We start from the raw sequence: 24036 nt of genomic DNA on the forward strand, positions 1-24036 counted from the left end.
ATTTTTTTTCCTAAATTTTTTGTTCAAGTGGCCTGAAACACGTTAATGGTCTGGCGAATTTGTAATAACTTTAAAATTTTTTAACCAAATTTTGTCATTTATATCTCATTACAACGATAATTACGTACATATTTCGATTATTTTGCATTCAATTGCAAAAGTATTTATTTAGTAGCAACATTTTTTCTAAAACTGAAAAATTAAAATTTTTTTTTCGAATTTTGGCGATAATACAGTTTTTGGCTCATTTTAACCCAAAGGAGATACAGGGTTAATTTCCAAAAAAAATTTTTAATGTAATATTCATTAATATAAATAAATCTACATGTTTCTAGAAAACAATGCAGAAAGTTAACGAGTTTCACCTGTTGATTCCATATAAATATTAAAATTTTGCATATATCTGAACCTCGATGCGTGTCCAGAAATCGTTGTCCGATTTGGCTCAAATTTTGTGCACTTAACTAGTGTCACAATATTCAACCCGGCACTCTTTGAAATCTAAAAAAAATCGGCTGTCACTCTAATGAACACATTATTATGACGGTACTAAAATTTATTTAAATAAAATTTGTATAATTTCAATGGGGACAAAAAAAATACCAAAAAGTGGTGAACATGGGAAAACACATTCCATTCCAAAACATCAACAAACTAGAACATTTTAAAAATATTTTTTATATATTTTTAGAAAAGATAATATATATGGATTACGATGTCTTAAAACTAAGCGAGAAATTGAATATCCAGTAAGACTTTTTTTTGGAACCAAACTGTAAAAAATAAAATGTTCCCCTAATAAACTCATTTTCTAAATTCAGATCTGGGTTGACTAAAATTTTCAGAAATCAACTATTTAATAATACGATCTGTATATAAGCAAAATTCATTAAAACAAATTAAATATACATAAGAATTTCTATGTATTTAAGGAATTTGATAAAAACCCCTTAATACTTTAAATGAGTAGCTGGTTTGCATTTTAACATGATAAGACATTGTCGGCTTGTGTCTCAAAATTGTGCACGAATTTCAACAAAAAAACTAATGTTTTATACACACATATGAATAAATATTAAAAATAAAAATTATAATAAATTTAATTTAAAGATAAAAGAGAGAGAAAGAGCAAAAATTTCAAAACGGATGACGATTAATCTACACAATTTCAAAAATATAACAAAAAAAAATTACTCAATCTAGAGCAACAATGCTGGAAAACAATTGAAAGCATCTAAATATTCTGTTCATTCATTAAGTTAGAACAAAAAAATAGATCGTTGTGGTTAGAATTGATTAAAGTATAGAACAGTTGATATTGTAGCAGTTTCGGATTTTTGTTTAAAATAAATTTTTAAAAAGTCCTGTGGCAGTTTTCTAAAAATAACCAAGTAATTAACGGCAACAAATTCGAAAGAGATAAAGTTCTAAATATAAAAACATTTAAAAAAAAAGTTTTGTAAATCAAATAAATATATATTGAAAGTATGTTTGAGTTTAAGTGGAGTGGAGTAAAGGTGGTGTAACTGTAATATGCTGCTGGTTTGCGTGACTTAATTTAAATAACGTCCACGTTTTATGGCGCTGAATAAAGCGACAACTTATAAGGTGCTAGGTCAGCAAAACTCAACCAAAAAAACAAAACTAAACAAAAGAAAATTGTTTCAAAAAAACTGTAAAACTATCATAATAATAAAAAGAGTCAAGCAGTCAGTCAGTAAGTCAGTTAACAAACGTGTGCCACAATAGTTAAAAATCATTGTCCTTATTCCGAGTAATCCTCCGCTCTAGCCATGACTCCAACCCCCACTCACTCACTCACTAATAATAATAATAATTGTGGTTACTTCGTTTTAGAATCTATTTTGTGTTGTTGTTTTTGCTGAGCCTAGTGGCAAGTTGTAGTTGCCTAGTAGTGGCCGTGTTGTTGTTGCTGGTTTCCACCTGCTTTTTTTGTTGTTGTTGTTGAAGCAATAGAAAGAAATTTACCCACAACTTTATAGTAATATACAACAATTCTTTGGTGCTTTTTCAGAAGAACAGACTGTTTTTGCTAAAGCCGCCAAGGAAATGTCTCGTCAGTCGCGTCTACAGAGTTTTAACGAAAACAGCTATTCATGATTGTCGTGTAATATAAACAAATAACAAACAAAAAACATACAAACTTGCAACAAACTCTGAAAAAAAGGCTTCTTAACAAAAGCTGCGGTAAATACGCGCTCCCTATGTACAAACTACTTACAAAATCCTTATAAATTTACAAAAAAAAAAAAAATATATAAAAGAAATTTAACCAACAAACAGTAAAAGAAATCGTTTCTCGTTCGTATTGCTTTAAAATTTTGTATTATAACTTCAAAATACCATTAGCTTAAGTTTTTATTTTGCTGCTTCTATTAAGAAGCAAATCAAATAGTGCCTTTTTACCTTATAAGCCTGTTATTTCAAACAAACAACAAAAAAAACAAGACACAAATTTTCAAGGTGAATGTTTCTAAAGAAAAAAGAAAAAAAAAATACTTACAAACGAAACCAAATAAATAAAAAAAACTTTGCAAAACCTGTTGTTCAGTGTAGTGCAGTGTAAATTGAATTGATTTGTATGTCCACCTAACAAAAAAAGGGGAATTTTTAATTGACCCATTTAACGGCTCAACATATGTGATCGTGAATCTGCCTAATTCTACTTATGTTCAAATCAACAAAACAGAGCTGCTGCAGATGATGAGGTCTAAACTATTGCCTAGAAAATTAAATCAATGTGAGTGAGTTTTATTATGAAAATATTTATTTAAACTAATTTAGAAAGAGGATTAATGAACATATAACTATTTATATTAGTGGTGGGCACTCATAGCTACCAAGGGTCGAAAGCGATCAACACGATTGTGAGCAAAACTCATAAAAATAAACAAAAAAGCAACAAATTGGAGATTGTAAATTAAATAACACTAGTTTACAAATCAAACATTTTTGTTTGTTCATGGAATGAAACTTATATTTTTGAAAAGAGCTAGGGACGCTATTTAATTGGCAATTTTTGGTTTCCCATCTATACGTCAAAATTTTGAGATATATGGGTTTTTTTCACCTGCCCTGAGTACTACTAATGCATACTGTAGTGTACTGAATTGTAGTAATTAAGTATTTACATCGTTTTTGGGTACTCAACACTCTAGCGAAGCTATTAGATACTTTTAGAGTTGTATTCTTTTGACAAATTCAAAAAAAATTAAAGGGGAAAAATAAATACTGTTTAAAAGTACATCTTTCTTGTAGATAAACGTTAATAAATCGCTATTAAATACAAAACTCTAAAGTAAAAACTATTTTAAAATGTCTTCTAGAAAGTGTAAAATAAACCCAGGCCATTTTTGTTTTATTTGCGGAAAAATTATTCAGTCAAATCGAGGTTTTCCTATAACACAAATACTGCAAAATGCTTATTTGCATTAACAAATTTCGTAAAAGCTTTAGATAAGACAAAACCAGAATTTAAATATTTATGCAGCGTGTTCCGGAGTCTTTTTGAGACTAAACTAAAAGAAGTGATATTTGTGGGTCCTCAAATAAGAAAAATTTAGGTTGATACCAAATTTGAGTGTTGAAAATGCAGCATGGAATTCTTTTAAACTTGTTATTCAAGAATTTTTGAGGAATAAGAGATATTGTTGAGCTGAAAAGCTGGGTGAAGGGGGAAAAGGCTGGATAATTGGAAGAGATGTTCAAACTCTCTGAGCCGAAACAAAATCGTTTAGATTTTGTACTCAGAATAATTTAACAAACAATATGAAACGAAAGAAATGAATAAAACCAAAGGATTAGGAATTTTTCTAATTATTTATTAAATTATTTGGAAGGCGGATTCTTACCATAAGGAACAATAGGATTAGGATATCGATGTACACAGTTCAGAGTTAGATTTGTATCTCTCTCAAAAAAAAGTATTTATGACCCTTTACGATTGATTTAGTACTTAATGACAAGTGGAAGTATACTGCAACACATATCATTCTGCATTTATATATATTAAGGAAAAATAGGAATTGCAGGGAACTGAGGAAAATCGCTAAGTGTTGTTTTTGGCGTAAACAGATATTGTTGCGAATTTATTACATAATTTTGAACTGATGGGTGTAAATATATCCCCCAAAATTCACTTTTTATTCTCATGTGGATTTTTTCCCGGAAAACCTCGGACACATGAGTGACGAACATGGAGAGCGTTTCCATCAAGATTTGAAGTTTTTCGAGAGGAATTATCAAGGTTTTTGGGATCAGAATATGCTAGGAGACTACTGTTGAAGTGTCGTGAGGGAGACAAATGAAAATAATTATATAAAGAGGACTAAACACTTCACTTTTAATTTGTTTGTCCTTAATTTGTTTTAATGTACATTTTTATATGTTTCGTTTTTAATAAATATCTCAAAAGTTTAACGTCCAGGATTTTTTTTTTAATATTTTTTCCGAAGTTAGAAGACCTAAATACACAAATCCCCATATGTTTCAATTCATGAGCAAAAACCTTGTAAACTAGTTTAATTAGTACTTAATAAATAAAACATTTTTAAAACAAGCTTTTATTTAAATGCTCTAAAAATAACTTCAAATTAAATCAAACAATTGAAAATAACTTCAAATTAAATCAAACAATGTCGAAATTTGTGCCAAAAAAGCGCCAAATGCTGAATGTTTTGCTTTACTTCTTTAATTTGAAAAAAAATACCGCTGCAGCACACCAAGTGCTCACCAAAGTTTACGGTGAATGTGATCCATCGGTTTCAACGAGGCCAGCAAGAAAACTTTGAAGACCTAGAATTAGAGGCATTACTTCATCAATATTGTAGTCAAATTCAAAAAAAAAAAAAAATTTGGTAGCTACTCAATCAGCAATTTCAAAACGTTTGCAAACAGCAGGATTCATCCAAAACCAGGGGTATTGGGTACCATAAAATGCTGCTAGAACGCTATAAAAGAAAACGATTTTTGCACCAAATCATTTCTTGCGATGAAAAATGGATTCATTACGATAATCCGATGCATTAGAGATCGTATGTGAAACCCGGCCAACCAGCCGAATCGACACCAAAGCCAAATATCCATAGCGCTAAGCTAAATCTCAGTATTTGGTGGGAGCAATTGGGTCTTATCTATTATGAGCTGCTGAAATCTGACCAGACCATCACAGGAAACCTGTACCGAACGCAACAGATTCGTTTGAAGCGAGCATTGGCCGAAAAACGCACAGAATATGTGGCCAGACATGAAACCCTAATATTCCATTAAGACAACACTAGGCCACATGTTGCAATATCTTACTACTATCCGACTACTATTTCTTTCGATCTATGCAAAACGCTCTATCTGTGATACGCCTCTTTGGGCTCGTATATATTTTGGATATATTTCCGAAACGTAAATGCTTGTAAAGTAAAAATTGGCACATTTAATTAAACAGAGATCCCCTAAGCCTTATCCAAAATTGGCTTATTATGAAGAAAAATTTCAGATTTATCTAAAAATTTCAAAAAACAAAAAATTATTTTCATCAACAAATATTTTCAATCTGTTTCTTAAAGTTTTATTTAGTGAAGTCACATCCGAATATAGCTCTCTTACTTGTTTTAATTTCAGAATGTTTATATGAAAAATACCTAATTGTTATTAGCCAATCAGTATTAAAAGCTGAGAATAAAGAATATATTTTTAACATCTAATCAGGTGCTTATTAAAATATTGTATTTGTATTGTGTACGGCAAACTATATTAAATTTGTATTGTGGTCTGTGGTCGGTAAAATATACAGCTTCTTGGTTTGGGTTTTTTTCACCAGATGTACAACAAACAGTCTTGTTTATTTTTATATTAACTTTTGGTATATGAATATTAAATTTAATATTTGATCACCTTCCATAATTAATGCGGCTTCTGTGGTGATCACACCACCAGTTTGCCTGGCATTCATTTCTTTTAGTGTATTTCTGTGTACAATGACGTGGGGGTGCAGTACAGCACGTATCATTAGATTGCTGCAAGAAATTTGCAGATAAGAAATACTCAAATCTGAAAATATTTGTAGAAAAATATATTTTTTGAAATCTGCGCTTTATGGCTATTTATCAAATAGTGTTATTAAGTTACACTTAAGCTATTGTTTGAATTCATCTTACTTGTTTATTCTTAATCGGAATTAGTTTTCAAAATTATTCTAAGTATCTTAGAATGAAATTCACAAGTATTTATTTAACATAACCTCTAAAAAAATATTAATCATACGCTCTAGGTAACTTTTATTTTAAAAAATGTGCTGTAATTTTTTACAATTTCAATAGAGTACGATTTGAAGAATCTACAGAAATTTTACATAAGAACTTTCATGGATTTCATGAAAATCTTTTGCTCCAGATTTTAACAAATTTTTTCTTGCAGAAAATTAATTTTTTTACAATCAGCTAAATAGCTATGTTTGTTTTGTTTTGGAGTTTATTTTTTTTAATACAACTTAATAATAGAAATGAAACTAAAATCATTGTTTGAAATCTTTTTTGTAATGGGAACAAAATGAGATATCGGTCATAAAAATCGATTGAAGTTTTTGAAATTTTTATCTTTTATTTTGAAAGATTTGCAAAATATAAATTTATTCAAAGTATTGCCCATTGTTGGATTCCGAGTCAAAAGAACTGTGCAAGAACGAATCAAGCATATCGGATACTCTGTTTTGAAGTGAAGAGTATCTTAGAGAGAGCGTTATGCTTCGATCGAAACAAATAGTAGTCGGACGGAGCAAGGACTGGACTATAAGTCTGGTGAGTCAAAACATCCCAACAACTTCACTCAAAATACTTTTTGACAGGTATTGCAACATGTGGCCGAGTGTTGCCATGATGGAATATAACAGTTACATTCCAGGCGTTTTTCGGCAAATGCTCGCTTCAAACGAATCAGTTGCGTTCGGTATAGGTTCCCCGTGATGGTGAGATAAGATTTTAGCAGCTCATAATAGAAAGGACCCTTCTGCTCCCACCAAATACAGGGAATTACCTTAGCGCCATGGATATTTGGCTTTGGTGTCGATTCGGCTGGTTGGCCGGGCTTCACATACGATATCGTAATGGATTCATTTTTAATCGCAAGTAATGATTTGCTGCAAAAATGATTTTCTTTATAGCGTTTAAGCATAATTTCGGACATACAAAATTGACTTTCAAGTTCACTAGGCTTTGGTGTCGATTTGGCTGGTAGGCCGGCCTTCACATTCGGTCTCTTACGCCTAGGGTTATCGTAATGGATACATTTTTCATCGCAAGTAGTGTTTCAGTGCAAAAATTATTTTCCTGCTACTCGCAAACCTTTCGAAATTGCTGCTTGAGTAGCTCCCAATGATTTCGCAATCTCTTGTTGAATTTTACAAAAATCTTCATGTCTCTAATTCTTGTTCTTCAAACTTTTTTGGCTGGCCTGGGGGATCTTTGTCTTCCGTGCCAAACTAACCACTTCTAAACCGAACAAACCATCTTTCGCACGCAGAAACCGATGAAACCCATTCACCATAAGCGGCAATTTTTTTTCAAATTAAAAAAGTAAAGCAAAACTTCCCACATATGACGCTTTGGTGGCACACAACTCAACATTTTCGAAGCGAACAAAAATTTGTTGTTTACACTATAAAGTTCAATAACTAATTGAGAATAATTGACAGATATGTACCCTTCAAAATGACATATAAGTTATTAAAAACAAATACCGCGTTCAAAAGCTTCGCCATCTATTGTAAATCCCGCCTTTTTAAGTCATACTACAAAAAAGTTGTAAGTTTTTAGTCATAAAATGTTAACTGAGCTGAAAGTAATGCAGCTCACACACATTCCAAACTTCAGAGCCGATGCGACAAGGCACAGTGGGGCAGAATCGAAATTTTTTGGAAATAAATCTGGCATATATGTATAAACGGTTGGACCGATCGGGATAAAATTATACGTGGGTGTAGCCAAGGAGCATTCGAGTTTAAGCCATTAAAATGGGCCATACAAATGCTCCAGGGTCGTCGATATGGGGCCTCAAAGTAGGGTACCATTTTTTTGTTTCCCATCCGATTTCAATATTTTTGAAAAGACATGCTTACGTGTGCTTTTTCTAATTTTCGAGTTATAGGCATTTAAAAATTGAAATTTTAAAATTTGGCCCGCTTTTTTAAAAATATAGGGCGTAATTTCGGACCCACTATGGTGGTGTAGGGTATAAAAATTGTATAAGCATGTTTTTTCAAGACCTAGCCGAGCGCTTTCCAAAAAGCTTTGAAATCGGGTAGGAAACAAAAAAAATTGCACGTGTTTTTTGTTATTTCCAAAAAATTTTGATTCTGCCCCACTGTGCAAGGGTTGATTAAAATTTTCAGAATTTGACTATTATACCAAGTGTCACAATAAAACGAACCCACTTCTGGAAATTCATAATAAATTATGTGTTTCTCTTTAAAAAACAAGAAAACCATACCGCAATTTATAAAAAGTTTAGTTGGTGGTTTCTGGAATGGGATTTTACTGTTCTATTCTCAGTTGTTTAACCGAAAATTCAGTTGGGATAATCAAAATATATGTATGACTCAAAACAAATACACGTAACTGATAAATTCGTTTAGAGAAAACGAACTACTACTGCTACTTAGTCGGTTTGCTAACACGATACTGATTAATCTGCACAGAAGAGCTAATTATATCTACATTACTACTATATACTTTGGCATAACTTTGAGTTTATGGTGACATTGAAAATATAAATAATAAAATAATCTTTTCAGTAACTTATTATCACGCAAATATGTACATATGTACACACAAACATGTGGCCACAAATTCTAATTTCAAATTCCTTATAGATGCTGTTAGTTGGTTGGTTGTACGTACAATCAATCCCCTTAGAATTGGCGAGTTGGTTTGGTGATAAGAAATCGTTGCTAATGGTTTTAGTTTAAAATTAACTTCAAAAACAAAACCAAACAATATAACAACTTCTTTTAACAAATGCTGCAGCAAAAGTAAGTGATAAAACAAACTGAACAAAAGAACAACGAATCATTTCAGAACTTATGGAAATACAAAGTAGATGCTTGAGGAAATGTGGTGATTTATTTACGTGGTATTTTTTTCTTATCAAAAGCAGAAAAAAATAATGTAAATTTTATGAAACAAAATGTTAGATAGCAAAGTAACTAATGTACAGAAATCAGTTTTAAAAAAATTCCCAAAAATTTTCAAAATAATGAATTTTCTTTTCTTTATGAAATGAAGTCTTAGAATAACTTGTTCTCTTTCAGTATAAATTAATAAAATTTTATTACAGCAATTGATAAATCATTTAAAAATGTCATATATAACCATAAAATTAGGCAGTTATTATCTTCGAAAATAAGTGTAATTTCTTACCAAATACTCGCACCAATAAACACCTCAAATGTAGTCAAAATGTCATAAAAGTGTCTTGACAATGTTAAACGCATTGTATACATATATCCATATCTCTATCTAGAGGTAAATGTATAAATGTTTAAATGTTTAAATGAATAAATGAATATGATAAACATCTAAAGACACTTGTTCAACTATTTGTTTATAATTTTTTGTCAAATAACTGATAATCGAATCTAACAACATGCGATTGTTAATGATTGTGATTAAATTGTATTGTCAGCTAAAGTCTAAAAGTTACTTCGAAGAGATAAGTTGGTTTGCAATGGAGAGGGGAGCACGGAATAGTGTGTGTTTTCAATATGTGCCATATTATAAATTAGGTAATTAAAGACCTGTTAACCTTAATTAAATTATATACAGTGACGGGCAATACAATAGAATCACTACATATGAATTCGATTAAAGCGGTAAAACTACAAAATTTGATTTCAAAATTTTAAATTTGTTCATTATATATTATTGCTCATAACGTAAACAATAAATAGAAAAAAATAAAATAAAAAAATAACACATTCTTATGTTAAAAATGATGTCAAATCTAAAAGACTAAATAAAATATGCGACATTCAAATAGAATCAATCAGTCTTAAAATGATTAAAAATAAAAAATCATCATAAGAATTCGTTGTTTTCTTAATATTTTGTTGCATATCAATTATTTCTAACAACAGCATCAAATCTTTTGGGGATTGAGTTTAACAAACTTTCGCATGTAGATCGGGAAATTGCATACCATATTTCCTGAATTTTCTGCCAAAGTTCTTCCTTGTTTTTCAATTTTTCAGGTCCGAGTTTGTCTTTTACTATTTTCCATAGGATTTAAGTCTGGTTATTGAGACGGTCATTCCATAACACGAATTTAGTTATATAAAAACCATTTTTTGGCAAGACCTGACGTTGCTTTGGGTCATTATCTTGCTGGAAGAGCCATTTTAAGGGCATATTCCATTCTGCATGTGGCTTTATAACATTCTCCAAAATATTTACATACAAGTGCTTATCCATATTTTCTTTAATCCAATAAATTGGATCAACGCAATACCAAGAAAAGTATCCCCATATATTAATATTTCCCCAACCATGTTTAAACGTTTTTGGTTTTTGCCATTTTTTGGACATCTAACTCATGTCTTATCGTCACTACCAATTAAATTAATGGTCGTTTCGTCTATCCACAACACATTTTGCCACTTTTTTATATTTTCTGGCCCACACCAATCCTTATGATTACTCCTGGTTTTAAATGAAATATTGGTAGTGATTCTATTGTAATGTCCGTCACTGTATATCATCATCTGATACAATCATCTGAATAATAAATTAACCATATTATGATTACCACAATCATTTAAATAGTTACTGTAACTATAATATTGTTAAAAATCTTGTAACACTATTTAAATGGTTACAGTAACCATGCCCAATTATATTTTTTATCTGCGTGTATATTCTGTGCCGAATATTATATACCCTTCACCGAATTATACTTTAAAATAATTTTTTTTTATATATTTTTAAGAAAACAAAATTTATTTTCTTAAATTTTTTTTTTTCAAATTTATTTTTAATTTTTTTTGAAAAAGTTTTCCAATTTTTTTTAATTATTTTGAAATAGAATTTATGACAAAACAATTTTTTTGATGAAAAAAAATTTCGTGATAAAAAATATTTTTTCCGATTTTATACTTTAAAATAATTTTTTTTATATATTTTCAAGTAAACAAAATTTATTTTCTTAAATTGATTTTCAATTTTTTTTCCAATTTTTTTTTTTAATTTTTTTTGAAATTATGGAATTTGGGGGCTTGATTTGATTTCAATAATCATAACAATTGAGTTCTGACGACGTTGCAGCAAATGAGCGATATATACTTGATGAGACCGTAAATGAAAAATGTATTACTTACTGAACGGTAAAAATTATGAACAAAGCAATTATGTAAAAAAAATCTTCATGAAAAAGCTTTTTCGTAAAATGTTAGCTTAGCATTTTTGTTGTAACAAAAGTTAAAGGCTTTTTGAAAAACTTTTCCAGAATAAAGTTTTGTAAAAGAATTGTGTTAAAAATATATTTTTTTTTCATTAAAAAGTTTTGTTTTTTAAAAAAACTTTTTGAGAACATTTTTTCATAAAATTAATGCTTTTCTTTGATAATTTTTTTTAACAAAACTAAAGAACATTTGAAACAAAAACTATTTTTTAATTTTTTTTTAAAAAATTTTATTGCAAAAAAAGAACATTAGAAGCTTTTTGCGAAAAAAGCTTATTTTTGTAAAAGTGAGCTTTTTTCTATATAACTGATTTAATGAACTTATTTAAATATGCTTGTAAAGATAACTTTTTTGTGAAACACGGTTTTGGTGAAAATAAAATAATAAATAATGAAAAAAGATTTTTGTTAGAAAAAAAGATTTAAAAGTAATATCCGTAAAAAGCTTTTTTTTTAATTTACAAAACTTTTTCTGAAAATCATCTTTCCTAAACAACAAAATTATTAAAAAAAAACTTATCGCACTTTAAAATATATCGTGCTAAATCCATTTTCTGGTATGCATACGTGCTAAGTCAATACTTTCAAAATTTTGTATTTATTATCTCAGTCAAATGGAATTGAGTATAACAATGTGGTTTTAATTACACAAGTTTACAAACAATATTTGTTGGTTCATTGAATAAATAATTAACAAATCCGTATAAGTTTCACATCATCAACAAAAACCTTGTAGACTAGTGTTATCATTTATACTGCAAACCATGGTCCCCCCTTTTTACTATATAGACAAACTCGTATCTCTCTGCTAGGTTGTCCACTAAGTTTCTAATATTTTCGAAAGAATAATTATGTATGTTAACATGATTCTCTAATTCCAACACTTATCTATTAGCAATATAAATGAAAATAAAAGTTTGTTCTGAATTTTATATTCTTGAATAAATTTATGACACCTTTGGTTATTGCCTTATCAAACGAAAATATTGTTGTAGTATTGTATTTTTAAAACGGTTTATAACTCACTGTAAATACCCCAAAAATAAAGAAAAGTAAAGAAGAAATAAATAAATATAAATCGATTGACGATAAAATATCTTGTCTTGATGGAAAATGATAGCTTGTACTCATAGTCATAATCGTACTACATACAATACTATCCATGACCATGTCTGTGGGTAAACGAGTACATACCAGCTAAATGTATGTGAATATTAAGGTGGTGCGGTTTTAGTTTGTAACAAATAATTGCACATTTTTAGAGAAATCTAATTAAGAAATTTGTCTAAAAGCTTAAAGAGAATAAATGAAAACTTTAAACATTATTATATTAATAATGATATTGAGAAATAACTTTGGATTCTGATTTAAAAATTGGAGTAATTTGTTGTTTGTTTTAATGGACCGCTGTCGAAAGTTCTTTCCGGAACGATTATCAATTTGTTGTCGGAACGTAAAAGAATTTTCGACACAAAAGTTTTCATAATATACCTTACCTGCTTCTCAAGTAGAACAGTTTGGTCTAACTTGAATATTATGTACCCAGTTAGAATACTACTTTTTAGTTATTTGAGAAAATTTTCTAAAATTTCTATATTCCCTTAAGTGCCACCCTAATGTGCATTGTACTCATTAATACTCCGCGTACTTGTGTGTACTCGCTCGTACTACTCGTCGTGTTTGCTCAATATTTTGTATTTTATGATCCATTATAAAGTTAACGAAAGTGAATTTATTTGTTTGTTAAGACAAGTATATCTTAGATTGGACAGGTAATAATAATAATATTTTTGTGTGTATCAATTAGTCAGGTGTTGTCATTGAACAAAAAAGAAGAAATTTATTATTGAAAAATTTCTTGTGAACAAAAAACAACAACTAAATGGAATTCAAAATTGACCGGGGCGATACGCAGGAAATCGGTAATTTTGTTTATTACATACTAATACAGGCGCGGATCCAGGGGGTGCAAAACGAAAGACGGCTAGACGGACATGGTTATAACTCCGTTATCTATAACGGTCCAGAATATATATACTTTGTGTAGTCGTAAATGAAAAAATGTAGAAATTACAAACAAACAAAATAAATTTTACTTTATTTCCCCCCGCAAATGTTTGACCAGGAAAAACAATAAAAACGTCTCTTAAGGATATTGTGAACGAAAGAGTTGTGTTCTAATAAGCTCCCGATCAGTCTCAAAACCATAAGCATCAAATTGTCAGTATAAAGAAAGATTTGTAATCAATAATTTCCATGAGTTATGATAGACAATTTAATTTAGCGAAGCCGGTTTTCTAACCAACCAACCAACGAAATTTTATACAGGACATATTTATAAGCGAAATCGGAATCTAATTCCCATTAGAGTTGGCACATGTTAGATCCAGTCAAAATCTTTAAATACCTCAAAACCATTGAGATCGTTTGACATTCAGGAGACGTTTGTAATGTAAAGAGAAACAAATAATTTACTTCCACCTTGCTAATCTAATTTGTCATATGTCACATTTATTTCTCTTATTAATCTGGAGTGTAATCAGTTTGAACATTCCTATTTATTTGTTTCACTTCACGAAACTGTTTTTTACTCACAAGAAGTAATATACTAACAGACTGTCTCTTTGTAATCTATGTAGGGTCAATTGGACACACGTGTCACTCAGTGAGTCATTAATTAAACTATGAAAAGTATACGTTGTTTTCATTTATAATGCATGATATACAATTGTTAAAACGATACAGTAATTCATTATTCAAAATTCATTTCATAAAAAATTAAAAAATTTGTCACACATTTTGTCTCATAACTTTTTTGCAACTAAACCAATGTTACTTATTTTCAATAGCAAACTACTTAGGATAATGATAAATATTCTGACTGAATCTTCTCGATTTTGGTTTTGTATTTTAGACGTGAGCGTGATTTACACAAACAAAATGAATGTTACAGGATATAAACAAGTAAAACTCTTCTTACAATAGAAAATGGCTCAAAACATGTTAAATTTATTTCAATATTTCTTACTCAAGTCATCAAGGAAATATAATACATGGGTGGTTGTGGGCTTGCTGACATATACCATTGACTTTCATAAAAAGAAATCTAGGGACCAATTCCAATCTTCTAAACGACAAAGTACTCGACCGGGAAATTGCACATACAGCAATTTAATTGTTTCATGGGCTGTGCGGCAATTTAGACGATTAAAAAAGCCGCCATCAAGGTGAAAATAAGCTTGCTTGAAAAATCAGCATGCGCTTCTGCATGTTAAATAATCCATTCAACGAACTGTACTCGCTGTGCTTGGTCATTAGGCATCGTTTCTTATGTCAATTGAACTTTGAAAGCATAGGGACTAGATCATCAGTGAGCTAATTCAAATTTGCAATTATTGTCCACGACTTATTGTTAATTAAACGGCGTGTTTTTGAACGACCCGTGTGTTAAGCATCACAAATTGATCCCATTTTCCTGGATTTTTTAATTACACAATTCAATTTAAGCTTAATTAACTAAAATCTTATTTCAGTCTTTTGTTTGAATATGATTAATTCATTGTTGAACCAATTCATAATGGAATTCATTCAGCATTTAAATAGTTATATTTTTCTTAATTCAAATGTAACTCAAATTTAATGAAAGTAGTATTTCATCTTTTTGTTTTATTTTTAATCATTTAAAAAATTAGTTAAAATAAAATTGTCTAAATTCATTTTGTAAGTGTTTTGAATTGATGAAAAATTTAAACATTCAATAAATTTTTGGATTTCAATTAAAGACAATTTGAATGATTTAATAAGGAGTTAGTTTTATAAAAAATGAATTAAGGTATGAATTTGATACATTTGAAGTACTAAGGAATTAGGCATAGGAATTAATTCGTAAATAACACTGCGGAACAGAGTTTTTGGTGCCCAAGATTTGAACTACCTTTTGTACACGTTGATGAACCCACATTACTATGTTATACTTGTTTTTTTACAGTCAGCTCGCGTTTTCGAAATATCGCGCTTTTTATATTTTCATTTGTGTGTTTTTCTTAAAAATTTTGGGTAATGAAATTAAGAATGTGAAATTTTTTTAGCATGAGACTGGTCTACATAAACATATGCTTCTTTTGAGTATAATAATTCTAATGGATATTTTGGCATATTTGTCTAATCTTTCGGGAAAGTCGAAATTTGACTTTTTTAGCTTTATCCTTAATAAAATTGTGCATTATGAAAATTTTAAATAAAAATTTATCACTGCACATTCAAGGCATTATAGCGAATATATTTTTTAATTAAAATGAAAAATTAGTTAAAAATTTAATGAAATATTTAGATAATATCCCGAAATTTTACATCCTAAAAAACAATTTTTTTTATAAATAAATTTTTAGGTAGTCATTAGTCTTATTTTTTAATACAGTCTTATAATTTAAATCTAACTACAGCAATTTAAATACTTCATTTGACGTTTTTAAAATATTGCGAATTTTGTATTTACGTGATTTACAGCGTTTTTGGTGAAAATATCTTAATTTTTTTTTTAAAACACTAGTATTTTACAGAAAAAAATAAATTTTTACAAACATATAGATTTATTTCTACATTATATATCCAGGAATTGTCTATGTTGCGAATTTTAATACCAAAGTAAGCAAAATACAATTGGAGAACAGTGTTGTAATTGATTTTCGCTGATCTTTTAACATATATTCGTCACTAATGTAACAAAACATATTAGGATCTTTAACACAGCATCTCATCTTACTAGCCATAATGAAATAATATAACAAGTGAAATTATATTTATAAAAAAACAGGTGTAAAACATTCAAGTAACGAACATTTATATAGTTTTTTTAATATGAAATACATATGAAAAATACTATAAAACTTTGAGTTATTTGCCAAATAGTTTAATATATTTTCAGCGAATTTTCAATATTTTTATATAAATTAGTTTATTGACAAGTTTTTATTGTATATAGTGAACAAATTTTGAACCCTTTTACCATAGGTCAAACTTATAAGGATGAAACTGAAAAAAGTTAATTTTCAACATCCTTGCGATATCACCAATATATCCTGAAACTTAGATAAACAAAATTGATGTCAAAGAAAAGATAATTTTGTGTAGAATACCAGTACAAAGATTCGTTTTTAATTTTAGTATCCATTTATGAAATAACCCAAGAAAAAGAGAAAAAAATACAGAATAACCAAAAAAATTAAAACCGCGATATCTTAAAAACAAGAGCTCCTCAAAAAAAACTAAATATAGTTTTGACTATGTAATGTCCCATACATGTTTTATCAAAAACATTTTCCGCGGCACCAAACCAAAATGTCAATTTTGTTCCTCTGTGTAATTCGTTAATGCAATGGTTAAACGATAAAAAATGTTCACTCGTGTCAAACTATTCAAATCTTGATTGAATTTTGGATTTTGGAAATTAGTTTATTTTTAAGATAAATTGGTAAGTTAAATTGTTACATATTACAAATATTTGAAATAGAAATATTCAATACCCATATTTTTATAAAAACGTAAAAAATAATTTCGGGGGTTTACGAACAATTTATACTTCGGGTTTTTTATAATTTCTGCGGCTAATTTTTGTCGACAGTCCCGTGATTTATGCAAATAAGACATGTGGACATGTCCAATTGTGTCAAAAGTTGAGAATTCATCAAATAATTAATATTTTTTGAGTGTTATCAATAATTTTAAGCCAATTTTAGGGCCAGTAATATCATATAATGTCCAAAAAATGTCAAGTTTGTTTATCTTATTTCCGTAAACAGTCACAAAATGCCTAAAATGTGTCAATTTACTCTCTCCGGGGACAAAATGTTAAAACTACAACCGATCACTATCCCCAAGAAACCAATCATGGGATCAGTTTTGTGTCGGTTTTCTTCCCTCTACAGATTCTATGTTGTTGCAAAACATTTCAACACGAAGTTACATTAAAAATTCACAAATTAATTTATTTATTGAGGTCAATCTAATAATCCAAATTACCCGATATAGTTAAATGTTTGTACAATTTTTTAATTCCTGCGAAATAATTTAAGTACAAATTTCACAAAACAGATAACAGCTACTCAAGTTTTAGTGTCTTCAGAGAAATCACTTGAAAACAAATAATGTTTTAGTCGAGTACAAACAAATTTTGACAAAGAGATAGTCGGTAGTCAGTCAGTCAGTTCGGCCAGTTATTTCGTGCATTATGATGGTTTGTCATTAGAACAATAGAACTTATGGTGGGTTTGTGTTGGTTCAAATTGATACTGATAATGGAGTATTGAGGGTATTGAAGGTGGGCAGTTGAGAATTTTGTCTTTTAGCAGCAAGTGAGTGTTCGGTATGTTCTAGCTATTATTGAAAATGAGTGATGGGTGTTTGTTTTTTGGTGGATGAGAGATAGCAGAGCTTTTTGGGGAGTAAGTCAATGCGTGTGTGGCACGAAAAAAGACACATACATTGAATACTATTCTTTTTCTCAGACAAATCCGGTCGTTGAAATCTAACGGACAAGTTAATTAACAAAAAAAAATATATAAAAAAAAACATACAAACAAAGCAAGTGATATGAAAAGATATAGAGCAAAATAAAAGTGATTTAGCGACGGTAAAAGAATCCAAAAAAAAAATAATATAAAAGAAAAATTCAAAGTTTCTTAAATGTTTATTGAATTGATACAGAAAATAAAAGGTAAATATTAAGAAAAAATTGGAATATTTTCGTTCTTTAATAGTAAATCTAAACAAAATATGTAAAGGTGCTGTTAAAAATATAATAAAGGTGATGATGATACGTGCTATAGTAATTTAATATACTCAAATTGGAATACATTTATGAATTCAAATTGATTTAAAGACACGCGCCATACAACTTCCGGTATGTACATGCTCCTAATTCAAATTGACAGTGAATTTATCTATTGAAAAAGCATCTTGATTTGCAGCTTGATTTATGCAATTATTCCTATTTCAATCAATAAAAGGCTGCCATATTATTAAAACAAAATAAGAACTTAATTTAATTTAGAAAATAGTTTATCAGTAACATAAGTTACTTTAACACTATCAATTGACATCTAGAAGATTGTTAAAAAGACATATAATTACATTTACTATACATGTGAGAAACTTCTCTTAAATTGGATAATGATCAAAACCCCTCTCTGGAATCGTTCCATTTCTTTTATTTACATAATAACTTAGAGAATGTAGAGGTTGAAAATCGCAATTTGTTGTTGTAACAGTTCTACTGTGATCGAAAGTTCTTGTCTGAAAAAAAAACGATCGGTTATTAACTGTAGCTGGAACTTTGACCAAATTATACTCGGTTTATTCTGAATGGTAGATTAAATTGCTTTGGGAACGTAAGAAATATTTAAACACAATTATCTTTAAACTCCTCATAATCCCTCATTGAATTTCTTATTCCAAAACCAAACAAAACTTCTGCCCATTAATGCAAATCTGGTAACTTTGTTTTAATGCAATTGATGCCATTCACTACTTCTTCTTCTAACTATTGAATTGTCAGTCAAAATACGAAAACACAAAAACGCCTTATGACATTTGGCAATGCATCAAATGCCATCAAACAAAGCCAACAGCAGACACACTACGCTCGTACACACATCTATTGTATGATTGAAGAACAATGTGTTGTAAGCGCTTGATCAGAATGAAATGATCTTGCAGCCTCTCTCAAGGGCACTTCCTCTAGTTGCGCCTCCAAAAATTCCCAACTAAAGCGCATGCTGTATACAAAAAAAGTAAAGTAAAGTATTCAATTTCACTATTCCTTTCAATCACATTGCATTGCTCGCACACATTTTGTGATGAGTGTTATAAAACCTTATAAAGTGGGAAGTTCTTAAAGAAACATATGCAATTTATATGGAGTTGAGGTTTGTTAATAAAGCAATTTTTGAAAATAATTGAAATGAATAAAGTTGTGGAAACTACATGTCAATAATATTGAATTGAATTCCGTTATATTGAAATGCATATGTAAAGTATTTTCCATTTACTGCCCTTTGAATATTAAGCAAGGGAATCTTTTAACTTCAGCTGTAGTGTTAAAACATGTCCAAAGATATGGAGTCCAGCTAAAACTTTTCAATAACTAATAGATACTGTCTGTCTTACATGTACTATGTAGCCTAATAATGACTTATTATAAGTATTTATACATCAAATTGCTGTCAAGAGAAACAAATTATCTCTTATAGTCTCCATTTATTGCACAGTTTTACAATGATTTTAGTGCCGTCAAAACTAAAACAGATTTTAAGTATATTCGATATCTTGATTCTAACTGTAAACTTATGTTTTTAAAGCTAAGTGTAGTTTAGGGTTACAAACAAAAATAAGTGCTGGTTCATACACGTCAAGTTTACTTGAGCAAGTCTTGAGTTTATAGAAGAGAGAGGAGAGGAGATTAGAACAATTTACCTCTTTTTCTTCCTAACTCTTCTATAAACTCAAGACTTGCTTAAGTAAACTTGACGTGTGCGAACCAGCACTAAACGATTTTACAGGATTTTATTAAAATATTTCACAGGTTAGAATTTTAGATTTTCTAATATGGAAGTCATTATAAGAAACAGTAATATGTTCATCCCTGCGACCTTTTAAATATTTATGGAAACGTTCTCCTTGTTCTTCCATATACGATCCAAGATTTTCCGGAAACTTATTTAAATGACTGTGCAGATAGTGTACTTTTATGCTCATATTACTAATATTAAAGCCAATTAAAAGTTCCAAGAAATTTTTCCCAACGGCAACAAGAGATTTCCAAGCCGCTGCTTCTAAATCATTCATTGAATGTATGATATCATTGTCTTTCATTAAAAGTCTTATTTGTGGGTCATCAAAAATACCAGCTTTTAGTTTTTCTGTACTCACACCAGGAAACTTTCTTGAACGAAAGATAAAACATGGACCAGCTTCATCTAATGCCTATCACATGTTGCTTTATATGGCTCAAGTTGATGTGTAATGGAGGCAAAATGATCTTATCTCTAGAAACCAAAGCCAGCTTTCTAATATTTTATTTTCCAACCGTCATATTTTCTCTCAGAGGCCAGTCATTCTCGATACAATGATCTTGTTGTGCTCTGCTGTCCCATAAACAGCGGCAACCATTTTCAAATCGACTCATATAATCAATCTGATTACATACTTAAGTTTTGTTTTTAAACGAAATCTACGTTTTGATACGTTAATTTCGTAAGAATGAGCAATAGGCGCAGCTGCATTATTATTACCAATATCTAGTAAAACACATTTTAAAACAATCTCCATTCATCAGCTTTAAAACTTGAGAGTCCCATTTTCATAAAAAGGCCACCAATGTCTATACAAAAGACTACATCATTTTCAAAAACCAAAAACTGGAAGATGTTCTTTTTCGAGATCGCAAAACTATGGGAGTTTCCATCTTGAATTATAAGATTTATTTCACTGAGTCTTGAGCTCAGGTCTCTCTTTCGAAAGGCCAAGTCATACACCAATTACTCACCATACCTTATGGTGAATGTGTTCCAGATGTGTGGCAGATGGTTTATTCGGTTCAGAAGTGGTGATTTTGACACGGAAGACAAAGATCACCCAGGCCAGCCAAAAAAGTTTGAAGACCGAGGCATTACTACATGAAGATTGTTGTCAAACTCAACAAGAGCTTGCAAAATTGTTGGAAACTACTCAATCAGCAATTTAAAAATTTTTGCAAGCAGCAGAATTCATCCAAAAGCAGGATAATTGGGTATCGTACGAATTGAAGCAGATCTTGACAGATGATTTTGCATGTCCAAAATTATGTTTGAAGGCTATAAATAAAATAATTTTTACACTGAATCATTACAAAGCGTAAGAGATCATATGTGAAACTCGGCCGACCAGCTGAATCGACACCAAAGCCAAATATCTATGGCATTAAGGTAATTCTCTTAATTTGGTGGTCCTATCTATTATGAGCTGCTGAAATCAGACCAGACCATCACAGGGACCATGTACCGAACGCAACTAATTCGTTTGAAGCGAGCATTTACCGAAAAACTCCCAGAATATGCGGCCAGATATGAATCTGTAATATTTCATCATGACAAAGCTCGGCCACATGTTGCAATAACAGTTAAAAAGTATTTAGAATGAAGTGGTTGGGAAGTTTTGCCTTACCCGCTTGATAGTCCAGACCGAGCCCCGTCCGTCTGCTATTTGTTTCGATCAATGCAAAACGCTCTCTCTGGGATACGCTTTACTTTGGAATAAAGTATACGATATTGACTTAATTCGCTCTTAGCCTCAGCTAAGAATTCTGCATTTTTAAGTCTACTAATGTGGCTCTGCGACAAATATTTTGATATGTTACAATTGTATGACAAAATCCATATACCCCATTCTTTTTTGATGGCGGGTATAAAAGGTATGACATTGCAATCAAAATGGAATCAGAATAATACCTACTTTTCGACTCTTTATCGCTCAGCACTCTACAAAGGAAAACAGGCACAATCGCGACGTTATATTGAATTCTATATCGCAGTAATTTTACAAAAAATGTATTCATTTTCAAGACAACTTCGAATCATTTTGCATACTGGGTCAACTTAGAGTTGTAACCGATTATCAGTCAGTGTGAGTTGACCACTGGCCAGCAGTTCTAGGGGACTGTCCCAATCTAGTCATTTTACCTATCATAGGTGACAACATAACTAGCTGCATGACTAGTTATTTTAACACATGCATGACCCTCTTGGATTATAATGAGACCCTCTGATAGCTCGACCAAAGTCCAATAAGCATGTTTATTGGAATTGACATTGAAAGCAAGTGTAATTCAATCCTTGAATTATATTCAAGCAATTGAATTACAGTTGTATTAGACTTTATTGCAATAGCATTCTCCGGTAAAAAGGAAACATAAATTCAAGCCATATGGTTTTTGTTTGAAAAATATATAATTTTTCAAATATTTTTAAAGTTTAAAACATAATTACATTTCCAACAAAATGATCAAGTGCTTGAATTTTTGGGGTTTTGGTGCTTATTGGGAGTAGTCAATGCATTGGATAGATTACATAGAGACACTTAAGTGATTACCTGGGATGTATAAAGTAACCAATATACTTCTTTCTGCACTACAAAGAACACATAACTGTCAAATAATTAAAAATATATAAATTGGAGTCTGCCTAGTGATCAAATATTTGTGACTATTACTTTCTATAAGGGATTCATTGACTACTTGCTTAACTGTCTTGTGGTTTAAAAAAAATGAGTTAAAAGGCTACTGTGTAATTAATACAGAGCATTTTAAAACATTATTTTTAAAAATAAAGTTTGTGCTGGGAATAATATCAGAACATGGGTAATGTTCTAAAATTTACTTGTAAAACAGGAGTAAATCTTATTCAATTTTAAATAAAAACCAGTTTTTCATTGTTACACCCGAAACTTTTCAAACCCTAAAGCTATAGTTTTGTCAAGAATGTATAGTAAAAAAAACATATTATTAGGCGTTACTCCTACTCTTGTTTTCAATGTATAAACATAATTACTTTGTCAGTCAGTTAGTTTTATCGTGAGATAAAATCAAATATTTTCATACTTAAAGTTGTTTTTAAAAGTCAGATGTCAGTTATATTTCTTACAAACACTTGAGCTTCTTGAGTTTTACATCTTTTTAAATGAAAATACAAAAGGACGTACATATTCAAACATTATTTTTTTATACATACATAGTTTAGACATATAGTAGTACATTGAGTACATATTTTTGAATGTAGACTGCAACTTCCGCTTATGATGAATAAGGCAAATGAATAACAAAAGATATCCTTGATCGCTCTCTCATAATAAGATCGTTTTGAATGATTTGCAGTTGATGATTTTGACTTGAAGGGGGAACTTTTTTTTCTTTATTTATTCTTGCGTTTTACTTAATAAAAGCCTGGAATGAATGTATGTATGTAGTATAAGGACCAGTGACCGTAATGTTTAATATTATAAAAAATAAATACAAGAAGGTACTCGTACTGTTCTAGTTTTACCGTTGCTTTCGATGAGAAATCATGTCCTGGTTTCAACTATTGTTTATCACATATTTATATGTACAACAATTGTTTTATATACATATATATGTATTTTTGAAGGATTTGAAATCATTTCCAACCGAGTTAATTATAGAGGAGTTTTGTTAATGACAAAAAAAAGTAAAGTTGATGTGAGTAGAGTAAAGGAATTTCGTGCTTTGTTTAGGGCAAAGAAGTAAAGAAAAGCAGACTTTAAGCAGACACCATTGATATAAAGTCAAAGATAGGGAAGTGTAAGAAATCTTGAAATCATTTCAACATTCGACTTGTACAAATTAATAACAATAATAAGGCAAAAAAATAAGCAAAACAAAAAGAAACTACTGCGCAGCTTGTCTCCAAAATTCTTTACTTAAGCAAATGATAAATAAGCAGCAGTATACAATTCTAAGATCAATTTTTTTCTTCTGTTTAGCAACCAACGAAATCATAACTTAAGGTCATGACATTTAAAACAGAA

General features: G+C 30.0%; 1 protein-coding gene across 1 annotated transcript in view; it reads left to right on the top strand.

Moving 5' to 3' along the window:
- The first annotated feature begins 2687 nt into the window (after positions 1-2687).
- Positions 2688-24036, top strand: part of ham (hamlet) — an 82965-nt gene continuing 61616 nt past the window's right edge. Inside the window, exon 1 of the mRNA XM_065501276.1 lies at positions 2688-2761. Coding sequence (XP_065357348.1) covers positions 2722-2761 — 40 coding nt within the window. The 5' untranslated portion in view covers positions 2688-2721. The remainder of the gene's footprint in view (positions 2762-24036) is intronic.

This window comes from Calliphora vicina, chromosome 2, assembly GCF_958450345.1.
Source record: "Calliphora vicina chromosome 2, idCalVici1.1, whole genome shotgun sequence".
Classification (NCBI taxonomy): Eukaryota; Metazoa; Arthropoda; class Insecta; order Diptera; family Calliphoridae; genus Calliphora; species Calliphora vicina.